General features: G+C 35.6%; 1 protein-coding gene across 2 annotated transcripts in view; it reads right to left on the reverse strand.

Annotated features, from left to right (window-relative positions):
- Window positions 1-278: 278 nt before the first annotated feature.
- Window positions 279-21,912, reverse strand: part of ANLN (anillin, actin binding protein) — a 61,795-nt gene continuing 40,161 nt past the window's right edge. For both annotated transcript variants that reach the window (XM_076006308.1, XM_012777569.3), the window contains exons 21-24: window positions 13,974-14,060; window positions 9,152-9,259; window positions 4,623-4,795; window positions 279-1,605 (exon numbers count right to left, since the gene is read on the reverse strand). In XM_076006308.1, the coding sequence (XP_075862423.1) occupies window positions 1,482-1,605; window positions 4,623-4,795; window positions 9,152-9,259; window positions 13,974-14,060 (492 nt within the window). In that variant the 3' untranslated portion in view covers window positions 279-1,481. The remainder of the gene's footprint in view (window positions 1,606-4,622; window positions 4,796-9,151; window positions 9,260-13,973; window positions 14,061-21,912) is intronic.

Consider the following 21,912-nt stretch of genomic DNA (forward strand, 5'->3'; position numbering starts at 1 on the left):
CACTCATCCATTCAGTCTCTGCTGGGGACTTGGGATCATCCTCCAGCTCCTGAAATGCCCGTCCCATGTCCATATTTGGTTGAAACGTCTCAGAGATAGATCCCTCATCCATCTGTGCATAAACAGCAACCCTCAGAATGCACAATAAGCTGAACCAGGCTAGAGATAGAAAAAGGAATGAGACGCTCCTCTGGAATAAACCCAAGAAGCCCCGCAGCCCAGGGAGGTAGAGCAGCCACACCACACATTTAAAGTATATTTCTTTAGTAACTGATTCCTTTAGCCATTTACAAGTATTTATTAGGGTAAGAGGTCATAAAATATATTTTTACATATATATAAGAAAAAAACACATTTGAAAGAATAAAAAATAAAATGACAGGAGGTGACAGAATTTAGTGTTTATAAATGAGATCGTCAATAACTTTAATAATTCAGAAAAAATTCAGTGTATTTAAAAGTTGAGACCATGCTTTATAATATTTTATAATAATAAAAAAGGCACTAGGCTTTTAAAGGTGATATATGACTTAATAGTTTTTCAAATGATTTCAAAATGGGTTTCTAGATCTTTATGTGGACATTAAAAAAAAAATCAAGAACTTTGGCAAGCCAAATGTTAATCCATAGCAGCTTGGTAAAAGTTTACTTTGTATAAAGATTCTTCAATTTACATTTGTTGTTGTTACAGGAGCAGAAAAAATTAACATGCTAATTGTATTTCAGAAGTCTGTAAGCTATACAGCAAAAATAATTACCTTAATAAAGCCTGAATTCTATGAAAATGTGCACCACACTGCATATAGTAACGGAGTAAATGTAAACCATGTGATTATTAACTCTTCTATATAAAATACTCAACTCCCAAATCTCACACTATCCCCTAAGTCTACATGGCTTTTTTGAGGGCAGCTTCAAGCTTTAAACCAATATACATTTCCTATTTGAAAAAGTTCTCGTCTCCATTATTAAAATCTTTCTGTAAAGGCCTTAGACATTTTATTTTTTAGTACTCTGGTAACAAATGGCCAATAAATGATGAGAACCTTTAGAAAAAAATCCTGAGGCTACAGATCATCAAATCTGAGGGTTCTGTCTCCAATCCTTGGAAGACCTTGCTACGTCAAGACCCACAGCTCCAAGAAGAAAACTCAGAATTTTCTATTCTAAAAAAATATTTTGTCATGAATAACAGAAAAATTAGATTTCTAGGAAAATAAGGCTTTTAAATTAAGATTTAGCAATATCATCTGTAATGAATTTACTTCCAATCATTTATGAATGACAGAAGAGAAATCAGTTAAAGTTTTACATACAAAAGATATAAATACTGCATATTATGTAGTGAATATTGGCACAAACCCTTCTGTATTTAAAGCATAAAATGCAATCAGCAAATCTGATGCTCTTAAGTGTGTTTCTTAAGATACATTTATGAAAGAGCTAAAAAACTTATACACGGCATGGAAATTTCTCACAATTCAAGGCTTTCCGAGGGGTTTGTAGCAAGCATCAGGCTGCCAAAGGCGAATATCAACAAGAACTTGATTGAGTTTTTGCATCCAGAGATCCCGTTCTTCTTTAGTATCTGCAGACAGCCAGTTCCTACAGGAACAGAGAATAAGAAGTCAGGATTCTCTTCCCCTCATTCCATACCTCCATGTATTCTTGCTAGAAAAAAAATGGCTAAACAAACCAGTAAAATGGGTTGCTCTTTACCATCTCTTACAGATGGTAATCAGGGCCGCCTAATGACGTGCTTCTCAAGCCCAATAGAGTGAAATTATGCCCACTTTGGCTACTGGAATCATAGGACCTTCACCTGGTTTTATAGGCAATGCTATTTTGCACTGCCTCTCATTATTTTTGTCATACTATTTTAGCAAAACATGGTATTTACAATAAACTATCTAAAGATCCTAAGATTTCGTGTATCCCAACCTCTGTCTCTATCAAGAATCTCTTCCTTGCGGCAGGGTGCAGTGGCTCACACCTGTAATCCTAGCACTCTGGGAGGCCAAGGCGGGCAGACTGCTCGAGGTCAGGAGTTCAAAACCAGCCTGAGCAAGAATGAGACCCCGTCTCTACTATAAATAGAAGGAAATTAATTGGCCAACTAATATATATATATAGAAAAAATTAGCCGGGTATGGTGGTGCATGCCTGTAGTCCCAGCTACTTGGGAGGCTGAGGCAGCAGGATTGCTTGAGCCCAAGAGTTTGAGGTTGCTGTGAGCTAGGCTGACGTCACAGCACTCACTCTAGCCTGGGCAACAAAGTGATACTGTCTCAAAAAAAAAAAGGATCTCTCCCTTGCATTCATATTTAGCTACAAGTTGAATGAATAACTAGTCGATGGGGCAGGTAGGGCTAGGAACGAGGGAATTCCCTAACTCATAGCTAGACCATCACACTATATTCATTCTGCATCTTTACAGTTTCTCCCCATCAGTACTAGAAATGGCATAAGCATAAATAAGTGATGAGTTGATCATCTCCTAGTAGTCAATTGTGCCCATTTGTTTAATTCATTCCATATGCTCGACACTGTGCTAAGTATGTCTACCCGTTAATGCCTATTGTCACTCTGGGCAGTTTGCTTTTCCCTTTTGACACAGGAGAATTCAGAGAACCAGCAAAATTAAGTGGCCTGCCATGGTTACATTTGGTAAGTCACTGAGTCACAATTTAAAAACTTAAGTCTGTTGACTCAAAAGCTCTACTGCAAAATATTGCCTCCCCATGTGATAAAGCATTTATAATAGTTCAAATGTGTAGTTGCTATTTTAAAGTAGGCAATATTGATCAGAAAAGAAATCTTTTACATCAAAAAAGGGAAAGCTAGCTAGCTTAGTTGGCTGAAATGAAAATGATCTCATTTTTATTAAATTTCATTTACATTAAATTCAGATAAAATGTATCAGTCAAAAGGGCCCTGTAAGGAATAGATCAATATGACAGAGAATACAGAACTGTGGAATGTTTATTATTCTTATGATTAAAAAATTGAAATAAGTTTTAGGCCATCAAACAAAAGCTCAAGACTCAGCCAAGACTAAATTGAGAATGCACCACTCATATGCTTGGGCAAAGGAGCATCCATCCAAGTTACAATAATATCATAATGAGAAAAACTACAAGTAAATGAGGTACAGAGTAGCCACAGCATCATATGATATAGTTATTTCTACCACAGGGAAAAGTCTATGGAGAAGTCTAAGAGGGTTTATGCAGCCAGTAAAAAAATAAACTTATCTGAAAAATGTGAGTAATATTTAACACAGCTGAAGTACGCTGCTGTGGCCAGGAACTATTTGGATACTGTACTTTGGCTGGTTCCCCACTGACTATGGCCGTGGACAGGGTAGCTAGCAAACAAAACAGTTATAAATCCATTTTGCCTCTCCTGCCCCGTCTGATACCATTGCTACATAGAAGGTTCCCAAGGAAAGGAATGGATGAGTTAAAATGAATTAATCTGGAAGTAATCTAGTCATCGAGAATTTCCAAAAAAATGGGTCCTCTAACTAGCTGTTTTAAAACAAATTGGCAGTCTCTTGGCAACTTTATTCTATTTTAGTATAGTGTCTCTCAGGTGTAGCTTTCTAATAGTTTCACATTAGAAACTTATGAAGCTAGTTCTACCCATCTCCCAGTCTATAATATCCAGCAATATCCACATTACTAAAGATTTTGTCAAATTCTAACTTTTGTCACCTAATCACAACTTTGTACATTTAAGGTGGTCTTCAAATTTCTCTTGGGCATCCAAGCAAGAGAAAGTATCTTAGACTCTTAGCCATAAGCTGTTGCATCTTATACTTGAGCTCAGTGGTAATAAAAAAAAGTGACACTCCCAAGAGTTTTATTTTGTTAATCTCCAACCAGAAATATGCAGGACAGAATGAGATTGTTTCTGTAAGTCATCTGATTAAATGAGGGTATTTAGGGAATGGAAAGGAAGGGATGTGAATAATGCTTGACTTCTTAACTATACATGAAAAGTCTGTCTGTCTATCTATGTATCTATTTATTTATTGAGACAGGGTCTCACTCTATTGCCTGGGCTAGAGTGCAGTGGTATTATTAAAACTCACTACAACTGAAACTCCTGGGATCAAGCAATCTTCCTGCCTCAGTCTTCCAAGTAGCGGGGACTATAGGCACATGCAACCACGTGTGGCTAATTTTTAAATTTTTTGTTAGAGATGAAGTTTCACTACGTTGTTCAGGCTGGTCTCAAACTCCTGGCCTCAAAGCAATTCTCCCACCTCAGCCTCTCAAAGTGCTAGGATTACAGGCATGAGCCACTGAGCCCGGCCTCAACTACACATAATGTCTTTAAATTTAACCAAAAAATCATTAACTAACTACCTTGAAAATGCCAACATTGTGAGTATATTAGAAACCACGATTAGCTAAGATATAATCTGAATATATTTTTCTTAACTATATTATTCTAGTTGTTATAGATTATTCTCTTATTGCTGCGGTGTTTGTTTTCTCGTTAAAACTATATACTTTTTGAAGGTAAGGACCATCTCTGATATTTCTTACAGTGGTAAGAATATAGTGGGCAATCAGTTATTTAATTGATAGAATTATTTATAGACCAATACATACTTGGTGACACAGAGTGTATCCCTGCATTGGCTGACAAGAGTCTCTCGGTCATCTTCTCTTTGTGGCCGGACAGTAATTAATTCAAAAGTGTTGCGTCTTGCACAAAATTCTCTGTTGGCTGGTTCTATCTGACGGCTGGTACAATTGGCCAGATTTATCCTTCCTATGGGATTCTTTAAAAACAAATTTTAAAAATATTAGGTAGAAAATAAAACTATTAAAAAAAAGAAAAGAAAAGAAAACTATTTGAGTTATTAAGCAGTGTTTATGTTAGTACAAACTAAAATTTTAAAAATTAAAATTTAGTTACACTAGACTTAGAGAAACATATTCAATATTTATTATTGTTTCTTGCTGAATATAAAAATAGAACTCAACTGATAGCTCTTGCCAATTATCCTACAAAACTCTTTATGATAGAAAAATTCAAACAGAAAAAAAATATAATGAAACTCCATGTACCTTAACAATCTTCAACAATTAGAAACACATATTTAATCACCTTTTATTTATAAGCTAACACTTTTCCCTTTCTATAAAAGGAAACCTAGATTTATACATAAAAACACATTTTATGTATAAATATTTTTTATGTATCTACAACAGCAAAGGCCAAATAATTGCTTTGGATTGTTGGAAGTATCATTCCTAGGTAAAAGAGACAAAGTGGAGATAAAAATTCGTGAGACCAAATGGTTCTACAAATGGGAAAAGGGACTCATTGGGTACAATGAATAAATAGACAATAAAAGTGTCAACTCTATTAAAAATTCTAAAAAAGAAATTATAATGAAATACACCATTTTAAAATGTTAGATTGTGTAAGTATGGAAAGAGCAGTGACAACCTCTGTCTGTTGATTGGCTGGGGTCACTGTGAGAAGTAGAAATTCTTATACACAACTATTGAAAGTATATAATGGTCTATTACTGGTTGGCAATTTGATAATAGCAATCGGAAAGCATGAAACATTGAGCATCTTCTGAACCTACAATTCCACCTAAAAGAAACTTATCCTAAGAAAATACATAAATAAGTACACAGATTTTTACATGGGTAGTCACTGTTTTTTCATAATAATGAAAAATCTGAAACAAATTAGATGACAATAATATGGGGCTATTTAAATAAATCATGGTATTATGTTTCCGGCAAATACAGCACACTAAATAGTCTGAAAGTCTTCCCATTAGATAACTCTCCAAACATTAGATAACTGAACTCACAAGAAAGTCAAAGAAGACTTCAAAGGCCAAAATCAATGAGGAAGAAAGAATGCAGAATAGTAAGCTAACCTAAAACCCTGGCTTCCTTTGGGGCATTTGCCAACACTACAAATTTGCAGCCTAGACTCACACAGGTGAAATGATGTGATATAAATTCTAGTATTTGCTTTAAAATACTATAGCAAAGCAACAAGAACAAAAAGGTATGTGTGTTGTGGAAAGAGAAATAAAACATTAAAAATAATAATTAATGAAGCTAGGAGTTCATTATACTATTTCAGTTTTGTGTAGATTTGAAATTTTCAGTTAATAAAAAGTAATATTTCCATGCACGTGTGTGCGTATGGAAAAAGCAAAGGCCAAGAATAGTAATACAGTAGTCCCCCACTTATCCATCCATACTCTCATTTTCTTCGTTAAAAGGAAAATTCTGGAAATAAACAATTCATAAGTTTTAAATTGCACATTGTTCTAAGTTGCATGGTACAATCTCGCATCTTCTAACCTGGGATATGAATCTTCCCTTTGTCCAGCATATTCATGCTGTACCCCCTACCCACCTGTTAGTCACTTAGTAGTTGTCTTGGTTATTGACTGTTGCAGTATTGCAGTCCCTGTGTTCAAGGAACCCTTAACTGGCTTACTAATGGCCCCAAAGTGCCAGAGCAGTGATGCTCGCAATTTGTCTATACCAAAGAGAAGCCATAAAGTGCTTCCTTTAAGTGAAAAGGTGAAAGTTCTTGACTTAATAAGAAAGAAAAAATCGTATGCTGAGGTTGCTGAGATCTACATTAAAAATAAATCCTCCATCCATGAAATTGTGAAGAAGTTCAAGCTACTTTTGTTGTCACACCTCAAACCGCAAAACTTATGGCCACGGTGCATGTTAAGTACTTTGTTAAGACGGAAAAGACATTAAATTTGTGGGTGGAAGACATGAACAGAAATGTGTTGTGAATGATGGTAATTGGGTTTGTCCCTGGTTTTAGGCATTCACTGAGGGTCTTAGAACATATGTATCCAGTGCAGATAAGGGGGGAATACTTACATTACTGAATAAGAACAAGTTAGGAGACTTGCCTTAGCAGATATTAAGATTTATTTTAAAGCTATGGTCATTGAGATTGGGACAAAAAGAAACAAAGGAAAGAGAACAGAAAGCCTAAAAATAAATCTATCCATATGATACCTTGATACATGCCAGAAATGGCTTTGTGGATCAATGTGGAAAGGACTGACCATTCGATGATGCTGGTATCACTCGTTATCCAGATGGAAAACAAAATCAACTCTAAGTAAATTAAATGTGAAGTACAAAACTCTATAACTTTAGAAGGAGATATAAGAGAAATCATTATGACTGCAGGGTAGTTTCTTAAATAAGACTCAGTAAAGCAAAAATAAAGCAATGAATTGACAAATCTGATTACCTCAACATTAGAAAATTCTGTTCGTGAAAAGACTCTATAAAGATAAAAGACATGCCAAGCCTAAGATTAAAGAAATATAATTGCAATCTACCAAAGAGTTTAAAAATGGATAAAATGTAGAAAATAAATTCATAGGAGAGAAAATATAAATGGCCATACACACAAGAAAAGATGCTAACTCTAGTAATCAAAGAGATAAAAAATAAAATGAGATAACATTTCACATCTACCATACTGACAAAAGTTTAGAAGGCTGACATATGAAGTGTTGGTGGGAACTCTGAACTCTCAGATACTCCTGGTGGGAAAGGAAAAGTGTACAACCACTCTTGAGAATCATTTGACAAAATATAGTGTCAAGTTGAAGATGTATAAACCCTACAACTCAGCAATTCTACTACTAGGTAAAACTCAAGAAAGAACTCTCATCCACATATATAAGAAACTAAATTACAGCTGCACTCTTTGTAATAGCAACAATTTGGAAATAAACTAAGTGTCCAAAATAGAATAGGTAAATTGTGATATGTTCTTACAATGGACCAAGAAAAAGGGACAAACGAGAGCTACACATTATCAATCTAGACTAATTTCACAATCCATATTGACCCCAAAAAGGCAAGTTGCACAATAATACAGACAATATATAATTTGTATGATGTTTAAAAACAGGCAAATGCAATAACATATATTGCTTATATACATATATAAGTTGAACCATCTCAAATCCAAAAATCTTAAAATCTAAAACTTTTTGAGCACTGACATGATGCTCAAAGAAAATGATCATTGGAACATCTCAGATTTTGGATTCTCAGATTAGGGGACATTCAACTGGCAGGTATAATGTAAATATTTAAAACATCCCAATTCTGGAACTAAGCATTTCAGATAAGAAATACTCAACCTGTACAATAAAAATTCAAAGAAATGTACAGGAATAATAAATAATTTTAGGATAGGGGCTATCTCTGTGGGAGAGAGAGAATTACATAGGGAGCTTCAACTGGACTGATAACACGGAGGTTGACTGAATTTTTTAAAGCCCTTTTGAATGCCTTGAACATTTCACAATAAATTTTAAATACTAATAATATTAATGATTATAATATAGTATATTTAGCTATCAAACACATTATAAATGTATCTTTATTAATGTGGAAAGATGTCAGAATGTATTACTAAGTATAAATCATGTTATAAAAAGCATGCTGCCTTTTGTTTTAAAAAGATTCATAAATGAGTATGTAATTATTATATATTATACACTTAAAAAGTTTAGAAGGATATACAACCAAAATATAAACAATAGTTATCTCTGTTATGGATGATTTGATTTTCCTTTTTCATTCTGTCATTTCTATTTTCCAGTGTTTGAATAATAAATGATCTTACTTGGACAATGACATTAATTTATTTAAAAATGAGACATAATTTTACTTTGCAAAATCCTATTATTAAATTTTAGAAACAAAGCCAAATCACTGTTCCTGTAGGTAGTTTTCCATTGCTGTTTTATCCCAGATATAGATAAGTCAACTAGCTAATAAAATACAAAATTGGATTTAATATATTTCCAACTGAAAATATCAATGAAAAAATTATGAAACATTCTAGCAGAAAAGGAAAAATATACACCTTAAGGTATTTTACGAGTGGTCAAACCATAGGGAATGGATAGGATATAAAGTTTTCACACAAATACACTATACACACACTGTGGTCTATAACAAGGACATTTGTAATGGCTTAGTATGCACACAAACAGAGGAATTCGTGAGTGGGTGGTAAGGGCCAGAGGGAACACTTGCATAAAACAGTACATGAATGTCAAGCAGGACTTTCACCAATGAACCAGTACTGTTTAAATTACCTTTCGCTTTTCATCATCTGGATACGTCCAGTAAGAGATACAGTTTCCAGAAAGAACACACCATCTTCGATGCCAGGCACCAAAACCACTAACATCTTCAAATATGGTCTGGAAAAGTCAATTGAAATGCTGGCTTTAGAAACCTGAGGAGTGTCCTAACAATGAAATGTTAATTCTCTATATTAAACTTCCATATGTTGACATATTTCACATCTCAAAATCTATTTTATTTGTATTTTTATCATGTCTTTTAACATTCATATCAGAAATCTACTTCAACATCATCTACAAGCATTTAAAAACATCCAAGTATTAACCCCAAATAAATATCGCTACCTAATTTTAAATTTTTTAAAAGGCACTGCCCCTAACCATGGGCTCCTTAAACAAGAGAAGTGCCTCAAATGTTGAAGAGTAAAATGATATTAGAATATTATGATCAAACTAACCAATGATAGCATATTAAGTTAAACCTATCTTAATATGGAAGACTGACATTTAATTTCTATTCAGGAGAACAAATATTCTTGTTCTGACAGGATTAGAAAAAAGGCAGTTTGTGATTATAAACCTTGATGGATTACTAGGATAAACAGCAGGACTCCAAGCCCACTGCTGAACTACAAGCACACTTGGAAGCAGCACGTCCCTGCAGGCAGGTGTTTGGCCAGCTCCTGCCTTAGGAATGCAAGTTATATTCTAAAGGTAGGTGAAGAAGTAGTGCTGGTTATGGACAGGATTCTGTAATAAGTAGCTAATGACATTTGTTTTTATTCATAGAAGCATTTCCACTTAAACAGTGTAAGTAGAAGCTGGGTCCCTACTCCAACTATTTTTTAGTTGTAGTTATGACTGAGCATTAATCTGTATAAAAGTCCTCACTTTTAATTTAAAAAAAAATTCCTTTAAGAATTTTTATGTTAAAGAACAAAGCAAAGTAAAAACGTAACAATGATGTACATCAGTGGTAGACAAATTTTTTCTATAAAGGGCCAGAGAGTAAAGACTACAGACTTTGTGGGCCATAAGGTCTCTGTCACAACTATTTAGCTCTGCTCTTGCAGCACAAAAGGAGCCACTAAGTAAACAGATGAGCCTATGTTCCAACAAAAGTCTATAAAAACAGGCAGTGGACCCTACTATGCTGCCTTCTGATACCGATAATCCAAAAGCATCTTTGTGCTTGATTTCAGAATGCATTAGGGCTTCTCCACCTTCAAATCACAACATTACCTTTCTGTGATAGCTAGTAATAAAAAACTAAAATCATTTGGTTCTTACTGTGAGGCACCATTCCTAAATATGTCACCATCTCTATGCTGCAGACATCCAACACTTGTCAGTCATTATTTCAATTAATCTTTACAGCAACCCTGTTTTAGGATACACAGTCTTCTCAGTTCACTAATTTATCTGAATTTCCCAAAAGGTGGTTTGAATGAGGTAGGCAATCTCTGGCCACTGAAGAAAGTTACTTTGCATGAGAGGAAATATTTCCATGTTAGATTGAAACCTCAATTTACTAGGCTCACTACAACCACATTCCCTCCTGCCCCACTTTTGTTCTCCTCCCCTGGTCCATCCTCTTTCCTCTCCAAAGCGTATTTTTTCTGGGCAACCCTGCTCACAGCCTCCCAAGGAAGATGAAAAGGAATCTTATTATTTCAATCTCAAGTACAAAAGTTATAACAAATGACTCACCAGCTCCCTCCTGTGTTTATGTTCATCTTTTATATCATAAAAGTAATATATAGACAATGAAAATTTTGACGGGAAAGAATAACACCAGCTATTATTATAGCTATTATGATCAGAGAGGAATAAGAACAGACTTTTCATCTTTATAGCTGAGGAAACTAAGGGACAGAGAAAGTAAATGACACACTCACAAAGCAGAACCAGAACTTTCTAGCTGCCAGTCTAGAATGCCCACCTCTTGCTGCTCCCCAGTCAAGGCAGAGCTGGACCAGCACCACTTCAGAACCACTTACCAGTCTCTTTGGTTGTAGTCTCCCTCCTTTTAGCTGCCCTAGTACATCACAAAGGGAAACTAAATAGAGCAGCTTTCATTTCAATCACTACCTCTATTTTTTACAGAGGGTAGAGGTAATTAAAATGCATTGTTTAGGCAGAGGAAGTTATGTTGGCAATTCCTGAACTCTTTTTTATTATATTTCTGTACATGTGGATGTGATAAAAATGGGTTGTAGGATTCAAAACAGAGCAAAGAATCTAACAAACTAGTTAAGAGCCCAGTTGAAAAATTAAATAGGTTAGACATCACATGCAAATGAACCAGCTACCATAACAGAGCCTATCATGTGCTAAAGCTGTCTGATATAAAATATAAAAATATTTACATTAAAAGAAAAGACCAATAGAGGTAAACACTGTCTTTAAGTCAGAAATTTATAAGAATGCTTTTCCAAGAATATCTAGTGCCACCTGCTGGATTTACATGTGAAAAAAGCTACAGAAGATGAAAAAACTTTAACAGTATCCTTTCCTTGGGAAGTCTGTTCCACAGTTAACTAGGCCACATGGGCTTTCTTTACAATCTAGCTCTTCTTTCTGCACCTTTGACAGCAGTTGCAAACTGATTTGTGACATCCCTTATATCATTCAAATTCTTGCTTCGTAGAGAAAACTGAAGTGATTAGATTTTCTCTACTTCTTGCACCATACTCACAATCTTCTATGTATTCTACACACATACTTCTCTTCTCTGGCAAATGGAAAAGGTATAATTCTGTATAAGGACAAGCCCATGAACTGTGGCTTGGGCACATTTCTCCCCACTTTCACCACATTGCTCCATGAATTACCCCATTAATCCTAGTTCAGGTTCCCCGTGGCCTCCATCTTCAACCTCTTTGGCCCTATTAGAAACTGCCTGTTTGCAGTGAAAGCCACCCAAGTCTCTCCTTTCTTAATAAAATGCCAACAAAATCCTTCTTTCCCCCTACATACTTCTGCAAGTACCACACTCTTCTCTCTTGACCCATCTCGCTGCCAAACTGTTGCCAAGAGTTGCTCCTGCCCTCAGTCCTCACCTCCCACTCACTCTACAACGGAAGCAATCTAGCTTCCATTTTCACCAGGGATGGAATAACCTCCTGGTAAATAAGTCCAACAGTCATAACAATTCCTGATGTGACTTGGCCACTCCCTCCTCCTAACGCTCTCTTCGCTTGGCAACCATGATGCTAGAACCTCCGTTTCCCTCCCTGCGGTAGGGGTTCCCTCTCCTGTCTGTCCTATAAATGCTGCTGCTCCCCACAGTCCTGCTTCACTCCTGCGCCCTGGGCTTTGATTACCATTTCCATACTACAGATATCCAAATCTTTACCTCAACTAAAATGTCTTTAGCTCCAAACCCAGATCTTTGAAACTTGTCTCTAGCCATCTACAATTCATATTCTTTAAAACTTAACTCATAAAAATGTCCCACCTCAGGTGGGAATTGACTGGGAAGGGGCATGAAAGAACTTTCTGGGTGATGGTAGTGTTCTACATCTTCATAGAAATTTGGGTTACGCAAGGTGTATGCATTTGTCAAAGGTCAGAGGATGTGCACTTACAATTTAGGGACAAGTGCCTAATGTCTACTGTATACTTTGAAATTACCAAAAAGTTAAGATAGATTGAGCAATGGGCTGAGGAATGGCTATAGATATGTAATAAATAAAGAAGAGTAAAAAGTATGACAGGTAAAATCTAGATGGTGAGTATTTGGGTGTTCATTATAAAATGGAATCAACTTGCTTTATGTTTGCCATTTTTTACAATAAAATGTTGGGGGAAGATACACCAGCTCCCACCCCAAGCGTGGGAATGATTTGCTCTTCCCACAACGTCCCTTATCTCAGTGGCCTCCCTGTCACCAACAGGTTGTGCATGGCAGGAATCTGGGTGCCATCCTGACTTCTGTTTTTCCACTCCCGAGAGCCAAATCACTAGGGTCTGCCTTTCCTCTCTCTCCATGTCCCCATGACGGGTCCTTCTCTCCATCCCAGCTGCCAGTCCCCAACATCTCTCACATGGAGTAACTCAATCTCCTAAGCAGTCTTCTTCAGGATTGTAATTCTCCAATCTACTTTCACATGTCAGTCGGAATGATTTTTCTAGATCCCAAATTTATTGATTTCCTCAGCTTAGAATCCTACGAGATTCACCCACTGGTCCCAGGATGAAGTCCAAATTCTTTAAAAAAAACTCTTTAACACTTGGCCCATTTCTCCTAACCACACTTTCTTCCTCAGTCACTCTCCCCACCACCACCAAACACACACAGACACTCAAACTCTAAGCTCCAGCTACCCTGAGATACCTGCCACAGTCTGAATATGTCATACTTCTTTTCTTTAGGTAGGGATGAGAGATGCAAGGGTCCTGGAGGCCACTGTACATACTCCCCTTATTTGAAGCACCTCTCCCCTTTCTCCCTGGCTAACTTACTCAGCAGTCTCAAAGTTACTTCCCCTAGTAGCATCCTTTAACCCTCCCTACTCACAGTCAAGACCTGGTATCCCACCAATTTACACCTAGGCACACCCATGGTTTCTCCTCTTTTAGTATTGTATTGTCTTTGCCTGGTCACTTGCATTTTCTCCCAACTAATCTAAAAGCTCATGAGTAGAGAAATTTTTTGTGGCCTGTTACATCCCAACACCAGCACAGTGATAGGCATGTACGGGATATGCAACAAGTCTTTACTGAACCAACTTATCATTTAATCACATAGGATTTCATTCCTATGGGAAACTAAATCTGCATTTCATAAAAATAAAAAGGAAAATAAAGATTAAGTGATGTTACTTACTAGAAAACTTCTTTCTTCAACACTGGAATTCACTTGACATTTTATTTTTAAATAAATATGACCTTCTAAAGGAGCTAAAAAGGGCACCTGCAAAGACAGAGAATAAATTATTTGCAAAACAGTTTCCAAGAGTGGTTTTTCTTAATAAACCACGCATAAACTATGAACAGAGCATATTACACCATGAAAACACAGCATTTTTTAAAGCTGGAATGTAAAAATGCCACCAAAAGGCCACTGGTTCCTTAGCAACAAATAATTTTGAAGAATAAATTTATTCATGGTAAAGCTTGACAAAAACAAAAGCCCTAAGAGCCAAGTTCTTATGAGAAATAAAACATAGATTTAAGAAGAGAATATACGTTTATCCATTCTCCATCAACAGAAGAATATACTCCATAGGCGACTGGATAAACCAACCTGTAAATTCATATAATACAACATTGTACAGCAATAAAAAACCATGAACTACAGAAATGGGGAAGCCAATCCACGAATTCATAGGAAATTGAAAGAGCCCTAAATAACTAAATCAATTTTGAAAAAGAAAAAGTTGGAAGAATCATACCTCCCAACTTTACAACTTAATATAAAACTTTGGTAATCAAAATAGTGTGGTACTGGCATAAGAACAAACATATAGACAAAAGAAGTAAAAGTGAGAATCCGGAAATAGACCCATACATGGAGGGCTAACTTCTTGACGAGGATGCCAAGACCATTTAAAGGAAAAGAACAGTCTTTTAAAACAGTGCTGAGAAAACTGGATATCTACATGCACAAAAGAGAATCTGGACTTCTAACTCACACCATATACAAAAATTAACTCAAAACGGATAATGGATAATGATCTAAATATGAGAGCTAGAACTATAAAACTCTTAGAAAAAAAGAGGTAAAGCTTCATGATCATCAACTTGGCAATGGATTCTCAGATATGATACTAAAGGCAAAAATAAGAAAAGAATAGCTTACATTTCATCAAAATTAAAAAACCTTCAGTATAGAGGTTCCTCCCCCAAATAAAAATAGAACTACCACATAACCCAGCAATCCCACTTTCAGGTATTTAGCCAAAAGATTGAAATCTGGTTCTTTAAGAGACAATTGCACTCCCATGTTCATTACAGCATTATTCACAACCTAAATGTTCATCAATAAGTAAATAGATCAAGAAAATGTGGTACATATATACAATGAAATATTATTTAGTCATAAAAAAGAAGGAAATCCTGTCATATGATACAATATGAATGAAACTTAAAGACATTGTGCTAAGTGAAATAAGCGAGTCACAGAAGGACAAATCCTGCATGATTCCATTTATATGAAGTATCTATACTTGCTCTTAGTCAAAAGGCTGAGAAACAATATATGAGATATTTAAGGTAGCTGAACTCATAGAGGCAGAAAGTAGAATGGCAGCTGACAGGGGCTGGGGGAGAAGAAAATGAAGACTTGCTGTTCCATGGGTATAGAATTTAAATCATCAAGATGAAAAAATTCTAGAAATCTGCTGTACAATATTGTACTTATAGTACACTTAAAAATTTGCTAAAAAGATAAATCTTATGTGTTATATGCCATTATAAAAAAGTTATAAAAAAATTATAAACTTTTGTCTATCAAAGCATATTAGCAAGAAAATGAAAAGATAGTCTACAGAATGGTAGAAAATACTGCAAATCATATATCTGATAATCATCTAGTATCCAGAATATACAAAGAACTCTGACAACTCAACAACAAAAAAACAACCCAATTCAAACAATTCAAATAACACAAAGTGAAAATTTACAAAAGGACTTGAAGAAAAATTTCTTCAAAGAAGACAGATGCTTGTATCTTCTAATGAGTACATGAAAAGATACTTAACATCAATAGTCATTAGAAAAATGCAAATTAAACCCACAATGAGGAATCACTTTTACACCCACTAGGATGGTTATAATAAAAAACAAACAAACAAATCACTCAAAAAGAAACATTGGCAAGGATGTAGAGAAATGGGAACCATATTACTGATAAGATTATCAAATGGTGTAGATGCTGTGAAAAATAATTTGGTGGATCCTAAAAAGGTTAAACAGAATTATCATATGACTCCACAATTCTACTCCTAGGTATAGCCCCTAAAAAAACTGAAAACAGGTATTCATATAATAGTAAATTATTCAGCTATAAAAAGAAATGAAGTTCTAATATACGCTACATCGTGGATATACCTCCAAAATATTACACTAAGTTAAGGTCACATATTGTATGATGATTCTATTGATATGAAACAGAATAGATACATCCATAGAAATAGAATACAGACTGATGGCTGCCAGAGGCTGGGGGAGGGTAAAATGGGCAGAGACTGCTTAATGAATAAGGCTTTTTAATTTGGAGACATAAAAATGTTCTAGAACTAGGCAGAGGTAATAGTTGCACAACTTTGTGAATGTACTAAATGCCACTGAATTGTCATCTTAAAATTAATTACTTTTGTTATATGAATTTTATCTCAATAAATTTTTAAAGAACAATGAACTACTAACCCAACAACATGAATAGATCTCAAAAATGTCATGTTGAGCAAAAGACGACTCAAAAAGTACACATTCTCTGATTCCATTTAAGTAAAGTTCAAGAATAAGAAAAAATAATTTATGGTAAGAGAAATGAGAACAATGGTGGCCTGTAGGGGTTGGGAGAGACTATCGGGAGAGATGGCAATATTCTATATCTTGACTGGGTATAGTTACACAGGTGTATACATTTGTTACAACTCACTTAATTCTACACTTAAAGTCTCTATCTGAAAATAATTTTTATAACTTTATTGGGTATACAATAAACTGAACATAAAGTGTACTGTTAGATAAATTTTGATATATGTATATTATAACTCATGAATCCTTCACACAACCATGATAATGAACTTTCCCATTACCCCCAAAAGTCTTTTCCTATAATCTTGCCTCCTTCTGTCTCCATCTCCAGGAAACCACTGACATGCTTTCTGTTCCTATAGACTACTTTTCATGCATGTCATTTTGCCACAATGAAAACAAGTATTTTTTTTAAGGAAAAGAACTTAAACATGTGAGAAAATATACTTACCAACTTTACATATATAGTGTGTAAATACACATATATACAATCTTACCATAAGAGAATAAAAATTATCTGGGCAATAATTACCTTGCAGATTATATATGCATAAAAATAAAATTGCCCTATAATACATATAACAGAGTTAATACATTTCATGATGACAATTTTTATTGACTATTACTTGTGCCATTTTACTTCTAGGAAGATTTCCAAAATTAAGGACCCCATACCCAATACAAGTCTGCATTACAGAGAGGGTAGAAAGATGCTAACTTAGACCTTGCAGTGAAAGCTGATGTTGAAATCTATCTAAAAAACTATTCAAGTTCAATATGAAGAAAGTCTGGAATAGCCTAAATGTAGACCAGATCCCACTACTGTCATGATGTGATGACTCTTCACTCTCAACCTTGGCTGATTTGCTAGCTATATATACAGATACCCAAAATTATACCGAAATTCTGTCCACTAAATTTATCCCAACACATATTATAAGGATATACAAAAAGGAGTCCCACTTCCAAAAGGTCACCATTTCTAGGCCGGGCGTGGTGGCTCACACCTATAATCCTAGAGCTCTGGGAGGTCAAGGTGGGAGGATCACTCAAGGTCAGGAGTTCGAAAGCAGCCTGAGCAAGAGCAAGACCTTGTCTCTACTAAAAATAGAAAGAAATTGGCCAACTAAAAATATATAGAAAAAATTAGCCAGGCATCGTGGCACATGCCTGTAGTCCCAGCTATTTGGGAGGCTTAGGCAGAAGGATTGCTTGAGCCTAGGAGTTTGAGGTTGCTCTGAGCTAGGCCGATGCCACGGCACTCTAGCCCGGGCAATAGAGTGAGACTGTCTCAAAAAAAAAATCACCATTTCCAATAAGAAAACACTGGATAAAATTCAAAAATTTTATTTTCCTTAGGACATTAAAGAGCTGTGGCAACAAAATTATTGAATAAACCAAATTCCAGTAAGAAATGTGCCCTTCCTAGGTGAACCAAATCAGGACCCACTTTGTTCCCTAGGGGTGAAGACCAGCAGAGAAGCAAGCTTGCCAAAGGCAATGAATTTTGCAGGGAAAAGAAGAAGACAGTTGGGCCTTTAATGGCTGGGCTCGGGTTGTTGAGGTAGATGGGCATCTCAAGGAACACAGAGGCAGAGCTAGCTCTCCCTACCTGCCAATTCTCCCACACAGGAATTTTGCTGAGTAACTGCAGGTTGAAGACAGGTCTAGAAAGCAGAGAGAAATTATGTAGACTTGCAGAACTTAGATTTTAAAGTTCTGTTCAAAGGTGAGGCCTGACCCCATTATCAAGGCATTTGAAATCAAAGCTGGGGCCAGGCACAGTGGCTCATGCCTGTAATCTAGCACCCAAGGCAGGAGGATTTCTTGAGCTTGAGTTCCACACCAGCCAGAGCAAAAGTGAGACCCCATCTCTACTAAAAATAGAAAAATTAGCCAGATGCAGTGGTGCACACCTATAGTCCCAGCTACTCAGGAGGCTGAGGCAGGAGGAGCACTTGAGCCCAGGAGTTTGAGGTTGTTGTGAGCTAGGTTGATGCCATGGCACTCTAGCCTGGGCAACAGAGTGAGACTCTGTCTCCAAAAATAGAAAAAGTTGAACCAAAACTAACCAAAGCCCAACCTCAGCTCTCTGATGATATCAAAAAGATCAGCCCCTAATCCAAACTGTCTGAGAGACAGAAAAGCAAGTTATTACCTGCTTTCAGTCTTTGCTGCTCTTTTATAACATAGTATCTGGCCTATAATAAAAAAAATTACGAGACATGAAAAAGTAGGAAAACATAGGCCTTATCAAGGGAGGGAAAGAAAACCTGTCAATAGCAGATCCATAGATGATTTAATGTTTGAATTAGAAAACAAGGACATTTTAAAATGTTAAAGAATTTAGAAAAAAAGATGGACAAAAATGAGTGAGAAGATAGAGAATTTCAGCAGAGAAATGGAAGCTGTAAAAAAAGATCCAAATGGCAATTTCAGAACTTAAAAAAAGTCTGAATTAAAAATCCATTATTCAATAAGTGGTACTGGAAAAACGGGATAGTAGCATGTACAAGACTGAAACAGGATCAGTATCTCTCACCTCTCACAAAAATCAACACATGATGGATGACAGATTTAAACCTAGGGCATGAAACCATAGTACTTCTAGAAGAAAATGTTGGAAAAACTCTTATAGACATCAACCTAGGCAAAGAATTTATGAAGACGACCCTGAAAGCAATCACAGCAACAGTAAATGGGACCTGATTACATTAAAAAGCTTCTGCACAGCCAAAGAAACAATCATTAGAGTGAATAGACAACCTACAGAATGGGAGAAAATATTTGCATGCTATACACTGATAAAGGACTGATAACTAGAATCCATAAAGCACTCACGCAAATCAACAAAACAAAATCAAACCACCCATTAAAAAGTGGGCAAATGACATGAACAGAAACTTTTCAAAAAAAAATAGACTTATGGCCAAGAAACATATGAAAAAATGTTCAACATCTCTCATCATCAGGGAAATGCAAATCAAAACCACAATGAAATATCACTTCACTCCAGTGAGAATGGCTTTTATCAAAAAGTCCCAAAACAACAAATGTTGGCTTGGATGCAGAGAGATAGGAACACTCACACAGTTGGTGAGACTGCAAACTAGTATAGTACAACCTCTATGGAAAGCAGTATGGAGACACTTCAAAGAACTACAAATAGAACTGCCATTTGATCCAGTAATCCCACTACTGCGTATTTACCCAAAGGAAAAAAAGACATTGTATAAAAAAGACACTTGCACTCAAATGTTTACAGCAGCACAATGCACAATTGTAAAGATGTGGAAACAACCCAAGTGCCCATCAACACGTGAGTGGATTAATAAAATGTGGTATATATATACCATGGAAAACAATGCCATAAAAAACAATGGTGAACTAATACCTCTTATATTAACCCGGATGGAAATGGAGACCATTCTTGTAAGTGAAGTACCACATGTGCTCACCATTAAATTGGAACTAATCAATCAACACCTATGTGCACGTACTGAAATAACATTCATGGGAAATCAAGCAGGTGAGAAGGGGTATAGGGAATAGATAAATTCACACCTAACAGGTATAATACACACGATGGGGTGGATGGGCACACTTTGACTCAAATGGTCAAAAGCAATTTATGGAACCAGAACGTTTGTACCCCATAACATTCTGAAATTTAAAAAAAAAAATGTTTTCCATCTAGTATGAAAATACTTATACAAGAAGTATTTTAAAATAAATCTTTATTATCAATATATTAATACTTAGTAAAGACATCATCTCATGTCAAAAGTATCTTTTAAATTTAAAAGCTGCTTAAGCATATGTGACAATTTTAAATGATTTCAAGTTTGAATTAAAGATTCCAAATATGAAAAAAAATCCAATTGTAGAAATTACATCATTAAAATAAAATGGTAACATACATATATTTAAAGTGATATTGACTTCTGAGTTAAGATAGAAAGGAAGATGCTATTATCTGCCATTCTTATTGCCAGTGGAAAAGAATGACATCCAGATGGAATAACCTTGGTTCAGTCTAAATTTAAAGGTTTTTACCATAGTTTCCAACAATTTGATCCTCCAACATAATAAAGATAACTTAAAGGGGGAATTCTAAGACAAAAAGTATCAATTTCACTAATTCCATGAGATAAATCTCCAACTTCCTAAATTTAAAAGGTATCCATAATGTAGAATCAAAACAACATAGGTCTTATTATTATATTTGTTAAAAATCCCCCTTGTTTTTCTCTTTTCCTTATAGTCAGTTTTAAGTTCCTCAGGGTCTTTCCTCTCAATGCCAATTGAGAGGAATTAGCAATTAGCACAATTGCATTGTTTAGTCCAGAGAATGCTGCTGGTTAAAAGAATCTCAGAAAGATGAGGAAAATGTGCCCTCTTACTTTATGGTTGTGGAAAAGTAGAAAATATTTTTGGCTAGAAGCTTGTCCTGATAAAGAATTGAATGGAGAATATTCACAAAAGGGTCAAGCTTACCATCCCCTCCCCATAAGTGTGGAGACTTGGGTGGAAATGTGTGATCCTATTCTGTTTTCTGTTTAACAAAGGAGTCTTTTAAGATAGCGACACTTCAAAGATTATGTTAAGAGCAGTAAAACATAATCTATAACCAAGATGATCACGTAATTTGTTATATGCTAGGATAGTTTTGAGAGTGAAAGAGGCACTATTAATAATTGCACAAAGCCAACCAGTCATGGTAGCTCATGCCTGTAGTCCCACTTAGTCAGGAGGCTGAAGCAAGAGAATCGCTTGAGGCCAGGAGTTTGAAACTAACCTGGCCAATATAGGGAGACCTTGTCTAATAAGAAAACGAAAAAAAAAAAAAATTAGCCAGGAGTGATGGCATGCACCAGCAACAGTCCCAACTACTCAAGAGGCTGAGGTGGGAGGATCACTTGAGCTCAGGAGTTGGAGGCTATAGTAAACTATGATGGCACCAGCATAGGTGACAGAGCAAGACCCCATCTCTTAAAAAAAAAAAAAGATGGAAAGAAAAAGAAAACTTTAGATAATAAAAATAAAGTAAGTGCACAAGGCCAACAGGCATAAGCTAGATAGCTTTGGGCACTCCAGAATGCCTAACCACTCTCTTTAACCCTATAATTTTAATTGTTTATTTTACTTCATAATTATTTGCCCTAATAATATTTTTTATATATTTTATATTTTTTTTACATTTTTTTATTTATATTTTTTCTTTGTTGTTTGACTTATACCGTAAGTACTTCTGGTTGTGCCCTAATAATATTTAAATTGAC

This window comes from Microcebus murinus, chromosome 9, assembly GCF_040939455.1.
Source record: "Microcebus murinus isolate Inina chromosome 9, M.murinus_Inina_mat1.0, whole genome shotgun sequence".
In the NCBI taxonomy this organism is placed as follows: Eukaryota; Metazoa; Chordata; class Mammalia; order Primates; family Cheirogaleidae; genus Microcebus; species Microcebus murinus.